This window comes from Sitophilus oryzae, unplaced genomic scaffold (genome assembly GCF_002938485.1).
Source record: "Sitophilus oryzae breed Bouriz unplaced genomic scaffold, Soryzae_2.0 scaffold_817_pilon_pilon, whole genome shotgun sequence".
Taxonomy (NCBI): Eukaryota; Metazoa; Arthropoda; class Insecta; order Coleoptera; family Curculionidae; genus Sitophilus; species Sitophilus oryzae.
The window spans coordinates 554933-572739 of NW_022147436.1; the positions used below are offsets into that span (position 1 = coordinate 554933).

At 33.6% G+C, this 17807-nt stretch overlaps 4 protein-coding genes across 4 annotated transcripts in view; 3 read left to right on the top strand and 1 right to left on the bottom strand.

Annotated features, from left to right (window-relative positions):
• Positions 1-362: 362 nt before the first annotated feature.
• Positions 363-6326, top strand: LOC115889642 (chromobox protein homolog 1-like). The gene is made up of 5 exons (XM_030909691.1): positions 363-647; positions 1271-1324; positions 5490-5885; positions 6011-6117; positions 6279-6326. The coding sequence occupies exons 1-5, from the start codon at positions 465-467 to the stop codon at positions 6301-6303; spliced, it is 765 nt and encodes a 254-aa protein (XP_030765551.1). The 5' UTR covers positions 363-464; the 3' UTR covers positions 6304-6326.
• Positions 6327-11580: 5254 nt separating this feature from the next.
• Positions 11581-13408, bottom strand: LOC115889650 (actin-related protein 6). Its single transcript, XM_030909706.1, has one exon. It carries the CDS (start codon positions 13342-13344, stop codon positions 11659-11661), a length of 1686 nt encoding a protein of 561 aa, XP_030765566.1. The 5' UTR covers positions 13345-13408; the 3' UTR covers positions 11581-11658.
• A 287-nt stretch (positions 13409-13695) lies between these two features.
• Positions 13696-17807, top strand: part of LOC115889654 (trimethylguanosine synthase) — a 28426-nt gene continuing 24314 nt past the window's right edge. Inside the window, exon 1 of the mRNA XM_030909711.1 lies at positions 13696-13880. Coding sequence (XP_030765571.1) covers positions 13783-13880 — 98 coding nt within the window. The 5' untranslated portion in view covers positions 13696-13782. The remainder of the gene's footprint in view (positions 13881-17807) is intronic.
• LOC115889655 (serine/threonine-protein kinase greatwall) lies at positions 13921-17668 on the top strand. The gene is made up of 2 exons (XM_030909712.1): positions 13921-15208; positions 16909-17668. The coding sequence occupies exons 1-2, from the start codon at positions 14065-14067 to the stop codon at positions 17547-17549; spliced, it is 1785 nt and encodes a 594-aa protein (XP_030765572.1). The 5' UTR covers positions 13921-14064; the 3' UTR covers positions 17550-17668.

Sequence of the window (17807 nt, forward strand, 5' to 3'; positions counted from 1 at the left end):
AGAAGTGAAACCTGGGTGAAACTTTATGTGTAGATGGGGTTTTATGTAGGAAATAATATAATAGGAAGTAATATTTTTTAAACGCCTCAAATGTAATCTATCATATAAACTGAGTTTTAAATTTTAAAAATTAATATTTAAATTATACTAAATAGAAAGAAATAAAACTTCATATCTTATTGTGGTTATTCTATAATTAATAATTAAATATTTTGTGTGTAAATTCTAACTTTGAATTCAAACAACTCTAATGCCGTTTTTTCTTTAACCATACAGTATACTATCGAGTAAAATAAATATCGATAGTTATACCCCCGACTAATAGAATTTTTTTTCGACCGCTGGTAGTGTTGGTAGTTGGTAGTGCTGTTTTGTTTTGGTGTTTGCGTCATTTCGTCAACCAAGCCGAGTCCGTTTTCCGATTTTCCGTGTTCGATTTTCGATTTATCCCAAAAAGACCGAAGATGAAGCGCAAAAGCAGTTCCAGAAAAAGGACCAAGGAGGACGAGAACGGTACGAGCAGCATGGACGAGAACGGCCAAGACGAGCAACTACTGGAGAAGAAGAGAAAAAGATCCAAATCCAGACGATCAAAGTCGAGAAATGATTCGGAACAGAGTGAAGAAGAAAGCGAAAACGGCGCACAGGTAATTTTGATTTGATGATCTTTGAGAGTCTTTTGTTTGGGTCCTTGTATTTTGTTTATCAGACATTTTTACCTTGTTTATATATTCCATTGCATCTGTTTATATACTTCCATAAATAAAACACAGAATGTTGATATTAATCATTTATTCTTCCAGTAAAATGATATTGGGCTTTGTTGACATTCAAACGTGCCCCTTGACGCGTCTCCAAAATAAATCAAATCGCGAATTCGATAAAAATTCAATTTCAGTGGTGTCAATTTGAATGTTTATTTACATAGGCGTACAAATTGATGTTTTGATTATTATTGATGAAAAAATCACACCTATAATAAATAGTAGGCATTTTTTTAACAGAAAAATAATTTTGATAAGAAACAAATTTTGGTTATTGAAGATTTTTAAATATAATCAGATATAGGATGTAAATAAAAACGGTTCACACTAGTTCAAACTAAAATGTTATAATTTGATGTGTCAATGTTATAAACCAAGTCACATTCTTACATAGTATGATTATTTGGATATCATACACAGGGTGTTCAACTGGTTCGTGACTACTGAACTATGTAAAGCTGAAATATTTTATTAAGTTTTTATTTTTTGTCTATTTTATTTTATAGGATTCCAATGACGCAGATCCTCTAGGCGAAGATGGTGAAGATGCAGAATATGAGGTAAAATGTGCTTTTTCATTTTCTAGCAATATAATATAATTTGGTCATCATTCCTTTTGTCTCTAGTTTTTTCAAGTTTAGATTTTCTTTAAAAATAACCCTCCTATATTAGTTACTTAATATACACAGTGTTTCAAAAAACATGTGCCATCTCTCGTGGGGAGATTCCTCACGTAAAAATAACATTTATTTATTATCAACATTGGTCCGATTCTGCTTTGTTCTGTAGCTACAGGGTGTTAAGTCTTAATAATCTTTCAATTTATTATAATTTTCTTCCAAGTACTTTTAGTGATTCGAATGAAATTTTGAGGGTAAAAGTTACTATATTGTGGGGTGGTCCGAACTGTATTCTGGAAACTTCGGCAGCATATTCTGCAGATAAAAATTAGTAAAAAAGTTTGTATAAATGTATGTCCTAAAATGCTTGGTTTTGGAGATACAGAGTGTAGAAGTTTAATTTTTATTTTGATTTTTTCCAAATAATTTCTGAAGTAACGTCAATATTTGGATGAAAATTGGTGTCTTGAAGTTTTTTGACATGAGAAATTTTATTTTGATGTCATTATGACTCCTACTGGTAGAGGGCGCCACCTACATATTTTTTAACTAGTTTGAAGAATAATAACCTTTCGTCTGTACCTTTATAAAACTAGTGAGTAAAAAATATACATTTGCGACGTTTTGGTTACGAGTAATGGTTCTCGAGATTGGAATCGAAATTCTCAATTCGTCATCATTGGCATAAATTAAACTTTGTTGACAATAGTTATTAGACTGAAATCATAAATTTGTAAAATGTTTTTCTGCCAACAGTTCAATAGAAACTGTTTTATCATCATTTTTTCGAATAAAAATTTATGATTAATTTAAAAAAATAAAAAGTTCACAAATTTATCATTTCAATCAAATAACTATATCTACTCAACATGTTTATTTTTAGTCAATAATGACATGTATTGACTATTTCCATTCTAAATATCTTAAGAACGGTTGCTCGTAGCGATTTTTACCAAGATACATTTTTTATGTAAAAAATCACGAAAATGTATATTTTTTCGCAAGTAGTTTGATACAGGTATGGACGAAAAGTTATTACCCTTCAAAACAGTTAAAACCTTTGAATAAGAAGACTAAGGAAGGAGCATAATGCTATCCATGTATTCATGCATGGTGGGCGGAAAAAGCACCATAAAAGCACTCTAGGGTGGGGATCCTTGACAGTTCTGTTTGACGATTCATTTGACACATTTGAATTTAATTTGAAATTTTGTGGATTTGTCAGTCTTTACGGAGCTTATTTTATGTTATTTATTATTTATTCTACTACTGATAGTTGTATAAAGGTAATCTAGATGGAAATTGTGGCAGCACTTAAATTAACAGTGACACTATCGCGATTTATCGAAAAAGACTCTAAAATAGTTGGTTGTGTAGCGTGCGGTAGATCTCGGCAAAAATTGAGTGAAATAATGGAACAACTTTTCGCTAGTAAGTGACTATATAATATACATACGTGTAGTAAACCGATCATTTATGAAATTCACTTAAATTAACTAAATTATATATTTTTCTTGCATTTTAGCTTTTATTTATTACTTGTCAAAGATTAGATGTCAAAGAATTTAGATACGTTAATTTGACTTACCTGCTTCAGTAGTGTATCGGATGTTTGTGGTAATAAATACTTATTATAACTTATCTATTTTTATTAGAATTATATATTTTTATAACAATTTTAATAACTACCAACATTTATTCACAACGTAAAATAAAACAACAAATTATTGAGTCTACCCCACGTCTACCCTACATCATAGTTTTACATTTTTTAAATAAAATTAGAACGACACTGATAAACCGGAATTTAAGTCGGCCATATTTGAGGCCCATCGCGGTGTACCTAAGATTTTTGATATGCTCCTTCCTTAGTCTTCTTATTCAAAGGTTAAAACAGATGTAGGTATTGCCCCCTACAAATAGGAGTCATATTGACATCAAACTCAAATTTGTCTCGTGTCCAAAAATAATTAGTAAAATGTTTATTACCATTTTTTACCACATTTTTGTAAACGTAGGTGGCCGGAACATATTTTCAAACTAAAGTTGTAGATTTGCCATTAAATTTCCATTCCAGAAATACCTAGGGTTGCCACCTGTCCTTTTTTGAAAAGGACAGTCCTGTTTTGGAATAACTTGTCCTTTTGACTTAAAAGGTCATTTTTATTTACGTATTTTCCCTGAGAAAATTACCTACAGCAAACAGAAATATTATTTTCGTCCAAATTTAATTAGAGATGTTATAAAACTTATAAATAATTTTTTCTTGTTTAGAATAGGTAACATTATTTAGAACTTCCCGTTTAATCTCAAATGATAATTTAGGTTTTAGTTTTACCTTTTTTGATCTTAAAAATAACTTTTTAAAATTAGTAATTAGTAACGATTTAGTTAGTTCGCAATCGATAGCTTCCTGTAAAGTACTGTGTAATAGTAGTAATAACTTCCTATACCTAAAATCAATATTTAATGAGAAAATTGTGTTTTTTTTGAAAATATAAGATAAGATTTGACTTTCGGTCTTCTTCTTGTATTATGATGGCTCTGATACGAGGCAATTACCTTTTAGTTCTCAATAGAAGGCATTTATCATCAAAAGCATCAAATCTGTGTGCTACAGTATGGGATTTCTGTCGCATAATAATGAATATTACGTTTATGTACAAATCCATTACTTTTAAAGGTAGCTTCATTAGAAAATCAAATTTTAGTTAAATTGGGACATTAACTAAAATTTGATTTTCTGATGAAGCTTGATTTTCTGTATTAAGCATATGTATAGCGGTTTGAATCACCCTGTATGTTGACAAAAATATTTTGAAAATGTGCGTTACAATGGCCCCCATCTTATGTAAAAAATTGAAATAAAAATTACAAACCAAAAACGTAATAGGTAAAAAGCTTTTTTGGAGGCCTGGGTCACTCTGTATATAGGTATGTATAAAACTAGTAGCCTAAGAATTATTTACAGTTCGTCCCATTCTAAAAAAAAGGTAAACACACCGTACAAATAACTCTAGGAAGAGGTATTTGTACGGTGGTAAAAAATTGTTTAAACGAGGCCGAAGGGGCAGATATAATAATGCAATAAAATGTAAAAAGGGCGGGTAAACACCTTTGTTTATTTGTTGAGCAAAATTCCTTTAGAATATCGTATATAATGACCAAAATATGACGCAATTTTAAGAAAAAAATGTCACTTTCTGGCTTATAATAAAGTTTCAAATGCAACGTTTATATTCAAATTTGTTATGATCTACAACACCTACACAGTAGTAATTGAGACGAATTATAATTCAATTACCGGCTACTACGTTCTTGTTTTAATAGCTCAAAATTCAACAAATAATTAGAAATTATTTTAATTATGAGAGGCTCCCTTGTGGGACGCCTATGTACGGCGATTACGGCGCGGCGGAAACAATACCTACCTGTGAAAAGACAAATTTAATTTGAGCTTATTTTTCCACACATTTGACACTGTCGTACCATATTGAAAATTCAGATTCAAAAGTACGTTAAACAAAAGCAAAAACTACTGAAAAACAGTGAAAAGTTCACTTCGGACTTGATTCCGACTACAAACACACCGTAAGCTAAACGTAGTACGATATAACGGACCAAGGGCCGTCGCGGGGGGTGGTGGGACGGACGGCTCATTTCATTCTGGAAGACTAGCAGCGACGTTGCCAATAGTTCTAGACGTTTCAGCACATTAAACAGTAAACATGTCCTTTAACAGTAACGCATATATCCTCTGGTTAATAACATATTATTACGCATGCTTCTTTAAAAATAAACTATTAATTTAATTAAGAAATTGGGATTTATTGATATCCGGTGAAGGTTTTAAAGTCACCTTTTCTGCAAATCAAACTAAGTAGATAGGCGCAAATTTGAGATGTGGCAATGTCGCCTTCTCTATCTCAGTTGGTTTTTACAGTACGTAATCAACCTCCGATTGTTTGATCGGGTTAAAATGCAAAATGTGATATCTGTTCTTCCTAAATCTATGGTTAAATACGATTGGGACAAATCCAGAACCATTCCTCTGACCATACTTTTTCCAGTTATACTAACAAACTTGCTATAAATTTTTTTAAAGGTCGAGGCCATATTGGACGAGAAAATGATCAGAGGCGTACGCCACTTCCTCATCAGATGGAAGGGCTACACCGACGAGAGCGACACCTGGGAACCGGAGAAGACGCTAGATTGCGCCGACCTGATCAAGGAGTACACGAAACGACAGAAGAAGGAGGCGAAAAAGAAGAAGTCGAAAAAGTCGGGCGACTCCTCGGCCACCTGGGACGAGAACGAGGACTTCGAGGTGGGCCGCATCCTGGACGTGTACTTCCACAAGGACGGCAAGCGGGACTTTTTGGTCTCGTGGAAGGGATATCCGCCGGCACAAAATTCCTGGGAGCCTGAAGAAAACATGGACTGCAAGGATCTGATCAATAAGTTCATGCTTAAGGTCGAGGCAGCTAAACAATTCGAGGTAAGTAATTGGTAGCGTGCGGTAGATCTCGGTCAAAAATAGAGCGAATAGTCTGTATGTAGTAATTTTTGTAATTTTTCGTTTCTATAATATTTGGTATATTTTTTTTGTTAATCCTTTTTCAGGGCAAAGAAACAAAACTAAGGACAAGCCGTAAGCCAGTGGAAAGACTCGAATTTTCGATGCATGAGCACAGCAGAAGACTCAGCAAGAGGTACAGAGGAAAAGAGAGGTTAGTACAGAAAAGCGCTATAGTCCCAGAGAAATAAGTGAACCTAGAGGGGTTCTAAAATATTCCAAAATCATAGACGCCTTTTACAATGATTGGAATGTGAATAAAACTTTATTAATGAAAAAAAGTTCTTTGAATTGACGATTTTTTTTATTTTGCAGGGTCCATTATTTCGATGCAGAATAACTTTACAAATACCAACCAAAAAACAGAAAAAAGTGATTCTTGCCATGCATCACACGCGTTTTTCGGGTTGTTCATCTAAGCACAATCCTGGTTGGTGAAAAAATATCCACTCCCCTATTTTGATTACTGAAAAAATATTTAGTATTATTTAATTAGGTTTAGTGGCAATAACGAAATGTTTCAGATTCAAATAATTCAATCATAGTAATTATATAAATATAATGGTTGATATACAGGGTGACAATTTGAAAACGAACAGTATTTAATATTACCTCTACCGGTGATAGTATGAAAATTTGGCGAAATACGTCAATTTACATATCAATTGGGACAATTTTTGAGGCATTTGTTGTCGTGTTACCTTCAACCCCTTGACCCTCAGGGCACCTACCCCTAAAATTTTAAATGGCAACCCCTATTTCTTTTACCATTTTCGTTTTCCATATAAAATTCTCAAATAAATAATGCAGTTTATGTAGAATTCTATAAGAAACACAAAAATGATAAAAGAAATAGGGGTTGCTATTTAAAATTTTAGGGGCAGGTGCTCTGGGGGTCAAGGGGTTGAAAGTAACACGACAACAAATGCCTCAAAAATTGTCCCCCTTGATATGTAAATTGACGTGTTTCGCCAAATTTTCATACTATCATCAGTAGAGGCAATATTAAATACTGTTCGTTTTCAAATTGTCACCCTGTATGTGACAACGTTTATTTCGAGTGATTTAAGCAAGCTCCACTTGAAGCAGACTTCATTCTCGACCCTAACCGTTTATTTCACATTAATTACAGGGAGATTCAATAAAAATTATAGTGGATTTCAAACCAGCTTCACTCAAGACAGTCTTAGAAAAAAGTTGGATTGACTTGAAGGTTCAAGCGCACTTTAAAAGGCTATACGATGGTTGTCTTTTATATTTTGCATATTTAGGTATAAAAAAAATAGTAGATAACTTTTAAAAACTATTGTTTTTCAAGTATTCTCCATGAAGAGAAATGCATTTTTGCATCTGTTGGAACCAATTCTGAAAACAGTCATTCTACTCGCTTGTTAGTACCTTCAAAATTGCGTTTTTGAAGGTGCTGACTGCATCTTCTGGGGTCTAGAACGTTTGACCACGCAGTTCATTCTAAATTTTTGGAAAAGTAAAGTAAAAAAGTTGTTAAGACTGTATGGAGGATGGTCCAACAATTCGACATTTTCTTGCTTTAAAAATTCAATTGTTTTTCGAGCTGTGAGGAAACTTGCATTGCCTTTGTGAAGGATCATTCATACTTAAGAAATACATGTAAGAAATTGATACCATCCATTGGTCCCTCAATAATCGTAACACTCTTGGAAAATGAGTTTTTGTATTCGGAATCTTCACACTAATAAATGACTGACAATCTTTAATGGCATCTACAGTCAAAAACGTGATTTCTTCCCTCCTACATGCCTCAAATACTCCAACGATTAAGACAACTTTAGCTAACAGGAATTCTTTGTCATCGGCTTCTTTCATAAAGCGTTCTATTTCCAGTTTTGTAAATACTTTTGATTTATTTGCCTGATATCCGGAAGTTTTTCTTTTTAAAAATGCAATAAGGTTTGTGAATTTGCTAATATCTACGTTTCTGTTCAGGTAAATCATGGTGCGGAGCATCGAATATTTACTCCCCAGAGTTGACGGCTTTAAGGTAGTGGATAACTTCAGGAAATAGGCTAGCAGTACCTTTTCTGTGAAATTCTCAACATGTTTTCCTTTGACCCAGGTTTCAAAGTTGTTGTAGGTGGTCTCGTATAAGTTTTTCGACTTCTCGGGCACTAACGTGGATAGCGCAGTTTCAGCAGCTTGTTAAATATCCAAAGACTCATCATCACTCATTTTTTCACAAAACTCTGTATGAAATTCGTTGCGAAAAGAGTGTTTTATAAAACTGCCTAACGCATTGTCGACGTATCAACTCGGCTTTCGCCTCGTCACAGCTTTAAACGAAGCGGTCTAAAACTTTGGTGTTAACTAAAGATGACAGGTAATTTTGACATTTGATATATGTTGACAAGCGTCTGCTATGTTCCTATGTTATGCCAAATATAAAAAACAACCCTCTTATCGGTTATTGAAGCCAGCTTAGCTTTTCAAGGGTGTTTGAAACACTCGAAATAAACGTGGACTGTTTCTTGAAAAATATTTTCATCGTATGTAGAAAAACATAGATTCACCCAAGTAAATATAAACTTCCATAGTCTTAAAGAGACTATATCAAAAGAGATTAGTTATAGATTGGATTTTATTTAAGCATTTTTTTACTTAAACTAAATTTTTCGATTTTTTTATACCTAGTGTACAAAAAATTACTGTCCATATGTTATGAAAAAAAAGTTTTTATGGACGAAAAAATTATTGGGACATGGAAATTTACATATTTCAAGTATTTTTTTGTATAGAAAAATGTTTATTTTATATTTTATATATTTTCTATCTTTAAAGAATAAATTTATTTAGTAGACTTTAAGTTGTATTTAAGTGCAATTGTCCAAATTAAAACGAGATTTGTTGTAAACAAATTTAGTATTTTTGCGGTTGTAAGTACATATGCTAAAAGATTTAACAATATAGATTGGGTGGATCCCCACATGTATATGTATATGTTTACATTATTTGATTATATATCTAGGATTATTTGTGTGAAAATAAAGGTATTCTATAAAATAAAATTTTGGGCCGCCTTTTTTAACCTATCACAATGAGAATATCATATAAATAATATTCCAGAAAATAGGCCAGCACAATTTCTTGTCTAGCCTATGCTATTTTGCCTATTTTTATACAATTAATTGATGAGTCACCAAGAAAGAAAATATGTTTACAGAATCGCACTGCTGATACATTATTCGCCGGTGCTGCCACCATCGGAGAATATCGTAAACAACTGGTGTATACAAATACACGAGTTTAAATAGCGAGTATACGAAAAATGTATTATATAATTATTCTAAAAATGTTAGGAAGTGTAATTTGTGAAAATTCTAAAAATAAAAAGTAAATATTTGATATCCTCAGAAGGTCTAATTGTATAATAATTTATTATTCCAGCTGAAAAACTTTTTAGATGAGTTCAACTAGGGTAGCGAGCATAGTTCTACGCACCGGTTTTGCTAGTGGGGTCATAATTGGGGCTATTTCGGCCATAACGAAATTTTTTAAAGGTACATAATTATAATTGTGGATGTTCATAAAACATTTGATCACTAGTTGATTAAAAGAGTATGCTTTTAATTTTGTAAATTATATTTTATCCTCTCATATGCCTATTTAATTTTTTGATTACTAAATGAGCACTTTGTTTACTTACTTATTGTTTCGTCGAACTGCTTGAATCCATTTTTGCTTTTGATCAAATCGGTGTGAGAAATTATGAAGCTATAAAATGTTGTTTCGGCAGGTTTGGTTGTTGAATATCCGGGAAAGTTGAGTTATTTAATGTTATTGCACCCGACAACGCTCTAATTACGCTCTCCTTTACGCGTTAACATTTTTTCGACAATTTAACATGAAATTGTCACAACACAACACGACGCCTAGTTAGGGTTCTTTTTCGCTTATTTTTTACTACCCGAAACAGCGCATTACATCACACAAATTTCATACCTGAGTGTTTTATAGTTTCAATAACTGCACTAGCAAAATACCAAAATACTTAAATATTATAACAAAGTCACGATTTCAATATTATTTTACTGCGATTAACATGAACTGTCACCGGGATGGCGTGAAATACATAGCGAAAATTTCTGATTTCTGCGTATAGAGCGCTACAGTCGGAATTTTTTGAAATCAAGTGAAATAATAAATGACTGGCTTGAACAGAATCTGGTTAGGTATTCAGTCTTGCATTGCGTCTCGTGTATGTTATCTGCTGTGTCTTGTTTTGGCAATATGACTGACCTGAGACATATACGGTTGCTCTTTTCTGCGCGAGAATTTCTCTCAGCTTTTATTTATTTGTACAAAGAACACGAATGTTTGTGGAAAATAAAAAACGAAGAATATTCTGACAAAAATAAAAAACGCTGCTTCTAGTATCTTAATTGAAAAACTGAAGGAAGTTGATACAGCAGCAAACAAAGATATGGCTGTGAAAAAAATAAATTCTACTACAGTTAAAAATATTTACTATAATTGGCCATTGTACTTACTTTGCTATAAATATCGTAATCTTAAACCATACAGGGTGTTTAAAATTATATGCCAAACTTCTAAAATATAAAATAGTGTCCTCATTTTTTTTAAATGGAACACCCTGTATATTATTCCTTTTAGATGAGAAAATAAACATATGTTGTGTTAAATATTATATTTACTATGCGGATATTCGTAATATTATAAGCAATAATATACAAGGTGCTACAAATTCGAGGTGCGAGCATTGGTATCTCGGAAACCATAATAGATCTTGGGATATGTTCACCAAGATGCCATTAAAAAAGTTTTAAAAATTTCAAGGATTGCTGAGTTTTTTGGAAAAAAAACGGTTTTTTTGAAAATCAATTTTATTTTCTCTTTTCGTTACTTTTTAGAAAATCAAAAAATCATTGACACGTTCTCATAGCCACTTTACTGGGGCTTTCTGATAGTATTTTTAGATTTCCAAATTAGGTGATAATTTGGAGAGCATTTGATTTTCCGTATTCAATATATATATGACACCACGTCATTGTTAAGTTTGAAGGCTTATCTCAATATTATAACGATGAATACATTAAATATTGGAAAAAACAGAGCCGAACTTGAAATTAGTTTAAATAAATTGTGTTCAAATATCCGAAACATTGTACTCAGGAGACCGAGTTCTTTCAAAAATTGAAATAAAAAATGCAGGTCCGTATTTAGAAAAATTAAGTTCGCCCTCTGTATCTCACAAATTATCAGCTAATTTGAAAATCTAAAAATACCATCAGATAGCCCTAATAAAGTGGCTATGAGAATGCGTAATTAGTTTTTTGATTTTCTGAAAAGTAACGACAGGAAAAAATAAAATTGATTTTTAAAAAAATCCGTTTTTTGCAAAAAAACTCAGTAATCCTTGTACTTTTTAAAACTTTTCTGATGGCATCTTGGTGAACATCCCAAGGCGCAACTTTGCACTAATTTAACCATCTTCGTATCTATTACCGTTTCCGAGATACCATTGCTCGTACCTCGAATTTGTAGCACCCTGTATACATATGGGCTTTTCAACAGTAATTTTTTTAGTCAGTGAATGATTGTGTTTGATTCAAACTAAGAAAAATTTTTTTGATAAGCTTATTACATAAATTATTTTACAAAAAAGTATTAAAAATGAAAGCGTTTTAATTTTCAGTCACATTTACAAGTACGATCCCGTTCCAAACGGAAATAACTCAAGCGATTTCGTTAGATCTTCCTCCGAAACATCCGAATCTATATCCACATCATCTTCGCTCTGCTTTTCTTGCGTCACCTTGCTCTTTTTTCCTTTATCGACTTCCACAGCCTGAAAACTATCTTGAGATGCTTCATCCGACACACTGTTGGATTCTTCTTTATTCGAATCGACAATTCCATCTTCGCCTTGTTCATTTTTCGAGTTGCTGGCAGCTCCATTCTCTTCGTTAGTCGGGTCATTTGAACTACCGCTAGGACAGAGTTCTTGTTTACCAAAAATCGACCTCGATTTCAGTTTTTCAAGGTACTTAAAATTTGTTTGTTCTTTTGGCGGCTTGCTAGAATCGTCTAATCTGCTGTCGTCAATCATGAAGTTGTTAAACCTCTCTTGGATTATAGCAGACCCCAGTTCCTCATAGTCCTGTCGAGTAACAAGATTACTTTTAAAATCGTGCAATTTTAACAGAGCTCCTCCACCTTTCCAAGCATATGTTATAGGATCCGAAGGCAAGAATACTTTAACATCCCATAAATCAGGTAACAGAGATCTTAATTCTGCGTATAATCGTTCTTTGAATCCGGGAAACTTACAATTTCCACCTACAATTATAATGTTTCTAGCTAGAGCTTTTCTATCTATTTTTGGACAGCTATAAATTGACTTAACAGCTGCCTCAGCAATTCCCATACTTTTCATTCCAATATCGGATGGATGAAATAAAATTTCAGGTACAACAAACCTCTCGTTATTAAGTCTGAGTATTTGGCAACTTTCTTCTTTCTCATCTGTCTTATTAGCTTGTTGAATGTATCCTCTACGGATGTTGTTAAAGTCTGGCAACACATAATTTTTCACTATAGTATTTTTGCTAAACGGTTTAGCTGCTTCTCTGAGTTCTGCTTTGACATCTTCACAAACATAACAAGTGTCTTCCTTTACTTGATTAATCACGTAAGTTTCCTCCATAACATTATACTGTCTATATGAAATAATGTCTTTTAGGTGGTTAGTTAATAATTTACCACCTACGTTTAGTCTTTTTGCTGCCTGTATAAATTTGTTGCCTTTAATATAAGGAATAATATGAGTGAAACTATAACCACTGTCTATGATTAAACATGCTTCATTCCTGCTAAGTCGGTTCTCTTTTGCATAATTTAAATATGCTAAATCCGTTGGATTACATCGAAATAAACTGGGGACCTCATACTCTTCAAAAAATATTTCATCCATGCAATCTTGGATTGATTTGAAATTAAATAGAGGTTGCGTAATTATCGTAGGATTGTCGTTGATAGGGCAAACATCTTTGCCGAATAGCTGGTCCCAGACGGGTTTCTGTACTTCCCACCGTGTTATGTATCCTTTTTCACACGGTAATAGAAAAAACAGACCAGAACAATCACGACATTCGTCTATCTGCTTGCCAATAAATAATCGCTTTCTCTCTGACTTCGCTTTCATGATGCAGTTCGGTATAATTTGGGGTTCTTCATCTCGGTTATAGCCGGCTTTAATTGTGTACCCTCCATTATCAATTATTAAGGCTTTTAAACTTGCGCTTTTCGCTGCTTTAGTAGGCACGTCTTTACTGGTACTGCTTCTTCGTCTTTTACTTATTTTCGGTGATTTGGAATCCCAAGACATTATTTTTAAATCAAATTTAAAAAGTTAAATAAAAGCAATAATTTTGAATTATCAACCTCACTTTTTGTTTTTATCAATAATTTATTTGGTTGGCATTATTGTGTAGAGATGTGGTGTTTATGCGTTTTGCGTTGGCTATAGTGCTTATTAATCAATTTAAAAATGAATGGTTAATTATGTTTTTAAATAATTTTGTCAGAGAAGAAACTATGCACGTCCAATTTGTAAATAATTTACAAATATTTGTGATGTATAAAGAAAAGTTTTCGGTTATTTAATTAGTGCTTTTTAGTTTCGATAATTGGCGAAACTGTGAAACATGAATTTTCTGTTCATAACTACCAACAGAATAAGAATGTCAACCATCGATTTTTGTTTTGACGGGATGTTTTTAATTTTTAGGCAAAAAGTAGCAATGAAAACTAGCATTTAAAGATAATGTTTGATATTCAACGTGACGTTTTAGCAATAATTAAGTTCAGGAAAAAAGAGGACATTGAAGAAACCACTTGTATCTTTTCGAGAGCTTTTATTAGGTGAGTTTAGTTTATTTCCCAGCTGTCATTTGTCAAATTATGTCATTTTAATTAGGTTGTTTTCAAATTCAATTAAACCGCCTTTCTATTTTTACATCTAAAAACAACCGAAATTACGTTTAAATAATGCGGTAATTAAAAGTTTTCGAATGCACTATAGTGTTGGTTAATTAAATATTCAATAATGAATATACCTAATGAAGAAAATAGTAAAAATGACAAAGTTACTAACAACGCGTCGTGTAAACCTCCAGATATCCACGATTTCTGTATTATTAAACCTATAAGTCGCGGAGCATTCGGTAAAGTGTTTCTGGGAGCGAAAAAAACTAATATGGACGTAGTGTACGCGATTAAAGTGATGAAAAAAACGGAAATGGTGAACAAAAATATGGTTTCTCAGGTCGTCAACGAAAGGAACGCGCTAGCACTTACAAAAAGCCCTTTCTGCGTCCAGTTGTATTATTCCCTTCAAACCACCTCTTCAATATATCTTGTCATGGAGTACATGGTCGGAGGAGATTTGAAATCGTTGTTAAGCGTTTATGGATTCTTTGACGAACCTATGGCCTTATTTTACATTGCAGAAGTATCCCTTGCCTTAGAGTACCTTCACCAACATAGCATTATTCACAGAGACATTAAACCTGATAATATGTTACTATCAAAGGAAGGGCATGTAAAACTAACCGATTTTGGATTATCGAATGTCCATGTTCATAGGGATTTAGAATTTTCAGATTTTGAGAATTGCACCCCGAACATGTGGGCGCGAACGCCTGGACAGCTACTTAGTTTGACGTCGCATTTAAGTTTTGGTTCGGGTAATTCGAAGTTTATCTCCAGCAACCACAATAATAGTTCAGTTTTTTGTAATTCATTTGATAATTCGGTTTTAAAAGAGAGTAATACTTCGACATTAGGCAAAGACAGTGTGGACTCGAATTTATCGAACGATAAGAAAAGTAAGAATCATACTGGTTTTTCTGGGGTGGATTTTTTATCTGCTGAAATAAACACTCCATTAAAGTTGTCAGAAAAAAGTGAAAACTCTTCGTACTACACGTGCGAGTCCAGTGCCCAGAGCTCTATACCTTATGATGAAAGTCATAATAGTACTCCTGGAGATAGCATAGATCACAGTGGAGCGTCTCCGATCAGTCGCAAAATACCGAGCAGATTGGGACTTTATTACAAAGGTCGCGAGACTGAGAGGAAAAGGAAGTATCGGAGCCCAAGCCCTAACCGTTCCAAGAAGGCCTATTTGAAGACTGGTCTGACCGGCGAAATGGAGATTTTAAGGCTGGATGCTGTAATCTCTCCGAAAGGTAATATGATTTTATTGATATACATATGTATCTACAGGGTGTCCAAGAAAATTATTCACTAAAAAATTGAAATAAAATATATCTTATAACTTTATTGAAAAAATAAAAACCATTGTTTTTTACGGAGAATTCAGTGGCGTAACTAGATTTTTGCTGCGAGTCGTCATTCTTGAAATACAACACAAACTTATGTTTTTATAAATAGGATACCCTATATATTATATTTTTATTTTATTTGCCTTCTTATGAGCTTTCTAAAAATATAACATACCGTGCTGGCAACTGTTACTTTTGGGTCTGCATTTACATGTGTGGAAGTAAATCGCATAGGGATCTTATTAAGCTGGAGTAAGAGAAATGCGATGGCGTGGTGTTGCCGGTATGCCTTTCCCTATCAAACTAGATAAAATTAGATATGTTTCTAAACATCTTAAATGGAATTATAAGAATATTGTTAGGGTGGCCATTTTTTTTATAACGAGAAAACGTCAGTAATCGCGATAATTTAAAAACTCAACTTTTTAACACATGACAAGCCATAACTTAAGAACCACTTTAGATATTGAAACTTTTTTATTGTGAAGATCTTTTATAATATGTGTAAATAAGAAAAATTCGGCAAGGTTGTTTTTTTCTTCATTCAAAAATTTTAAACAACCCATCCATTAACTTTTAGTGCATAGCAATTTTCAGCAATCGTGTAACTTTTTTATTTATAAAGATTTTCATATACAGTCTGGGAAGAGGAAGAAAATATAGCAAAAATGTTAAGAAAGTTATTGAAAACACTACGATCAATTATTTCTAATAGATTTCGAGATATCGATTTTTGAGTTCTAATAGCGCGACCACTGTCGAACACCAACTCAATTCCAGTTATTTTTACTAAAAGTGCAAGTGTTTCTAACTTGCACTTAAAAATTTTCAAGCTATAGGGAAAATTACAACGATTCGTTAATACATAAACAAATAAAGTATCACGAGACGTAATTAAGTCGTGAAGCTGAACGCATGATGTACACCTCTTCCTAAAACTTTATGTACTGATAGAGGTACTTAGAGGTTGACCGGTCGACTGCGACAAATCTGCTATTCCCCTTCCCCGTCTCTTAGCAATGTGCACAATTTCTCGGTTTTTTGTTCAAAAATTTTAAATATTTTTTCTCTCAAAAACGGTCAATGTTTGATATAGAGTGTTTAATATCAAAATTTATAAAATTTTACAGGGAATTTAAGTGTGCAATAAAAAATGGCAGCATCCATTTAAAATAAGAAAGTTGCTGTCAACTTCCGGTATTTCCGGAAGTGCCACCATATTGAAAGTATTTTTAATCGATAAATTTCGACAAAATAAAACACGAAATCACCACAATACACTTTATAAACTGAGTAGTAGTTTATAATCATCTGCTGATGATGCTAACATGGGTAGCGAAACGCGCGTCCAGTGTAAAAGTGTTTTGGTGTATTATGGTGATTTACTGTTTTATTTTGCTGTGTAACACCAAAGGTTCCAACCCTCAACTGTAATGATAAATCTCGATGTGAAACTATGATGTGTAAAAAATCTCCGAGCTAGATGTTGTAGTTCTGTAGAAACTTCCAATGCACGCTCAGCCTGGGACACCCTGTATATGAAAGAAAATTATTTTTTATTGTTCGCGTGCATCTATTTATCATATAATTATGAAAAATTTTAGGCGTGACATTTTCTACGCCAGTCTCAGCCCAGAAGACGTCCAAATCGAAAACCGCCAGGTTCGTCGTGCCCAACATAACCCCCGACCAAAAACGTCCCGAAGTCAGCCCCATAGTCAACGAAGCGCCCAAGAGTGAGACCCCCAAAACGCCCAGGACTCCATACAGAACGCCGAAATCGGTGAAAAGAGGTCACTGGAGCTCCGACCAACGCATACTGGGCACCCCCGATTACTTGGCTCCGGAACTACTGTTAAAAAGAGGCCACAACCACGCTGTCGATTGGTGGGCGCTGGGAGTGTGTCTGTATGAATTTGTGACCGGAATACCACCGTTCAACGATGAAACGCCGCAGCAAGTGTTTAAAAACATACTTTCTAGAAATATAGAATGGCCTACGGATGACGAGGCGCTTTCTGAACCGGTTGTGGAAGCTATAGAAGCGTTGCTAGTTCACGATCCAGACTGTAGGCCGGATGCTCAGAGATTGAGGAGCATGGACGCTTTCCGGCATCTGGATTGGTCGAATTTGCTGAGCGTGGGTCCGCCCTTTGTGCCTGATCCTTGCGATCATACGGACACGGCTTATTTCCAGGCTAGGAACGAGCTGTTGAACTTTGACCTGTCTAACTTCGATCTGTAACGTTACCAGTGTTTGAATTGTCTGTAAATTTATCCCAGAAGTGATATTTATTTTTAGTGCTTTTATAGTTTGAAATGTAATTTATTAGCATTTGTTGAAGTAAAAGACTTAGTTCATAATGTAATCTTTGATGTAATCTTCATACATCATTTTTTATCCTGCGCCTTACAGAAAGTATGATTTCCGTTATTTTTCAAAATCGTTTAGTCGCAAGGCGTCGCAGTAAGCTTAGATTAATATTTTAGTTTTAGTATTTGG

Bases quoted from the DNA above. Each gene is read 5' to 3' on its own strand.
- LOC115889642 (XM_030909691.1), top strand. From the start codon at position 465: ATGAAGCGCAAAAGCAGTTCCAGAAAAAGGACCAAGGAGGACGAGAAC. The intron at 1,325-5,489 runs GTAAAATGTGCT...ATTTTTTTAAAG, and splicing joins GTGAAGATGCAGAATATGAG to GTCGAGGCCATATTGGACGA. The intron at 6,118-6,278 runs GTTAGTACAGAA...TTTATTTTGCAG, and splicing joins AGGTACAGAGGAAAAGAGAG to GGTCCATTATTTCGATGCAG.
- LOC115889650 (XM_030909706.1), bottom strand. From the start codon at position 13,344: ATGTCTTGGGATTCCAAATCACCGAAAATAAGTAAAAGACGAAGAAGC.
- LOC115889655 (XM_030909712.1), top strand. From the start codon at position 14,065: ATGAATATACCTAATGAAGAAAATAGTAAAAATGACAAAGTTACTAAC. The intron at 15,209-16,908 runs GTAATATGATTT...GAAAAATTTTAG, and splicing joins TGCTGTAATCTCTCCGAAAG to GCGTGACATTTTCTACGCCA.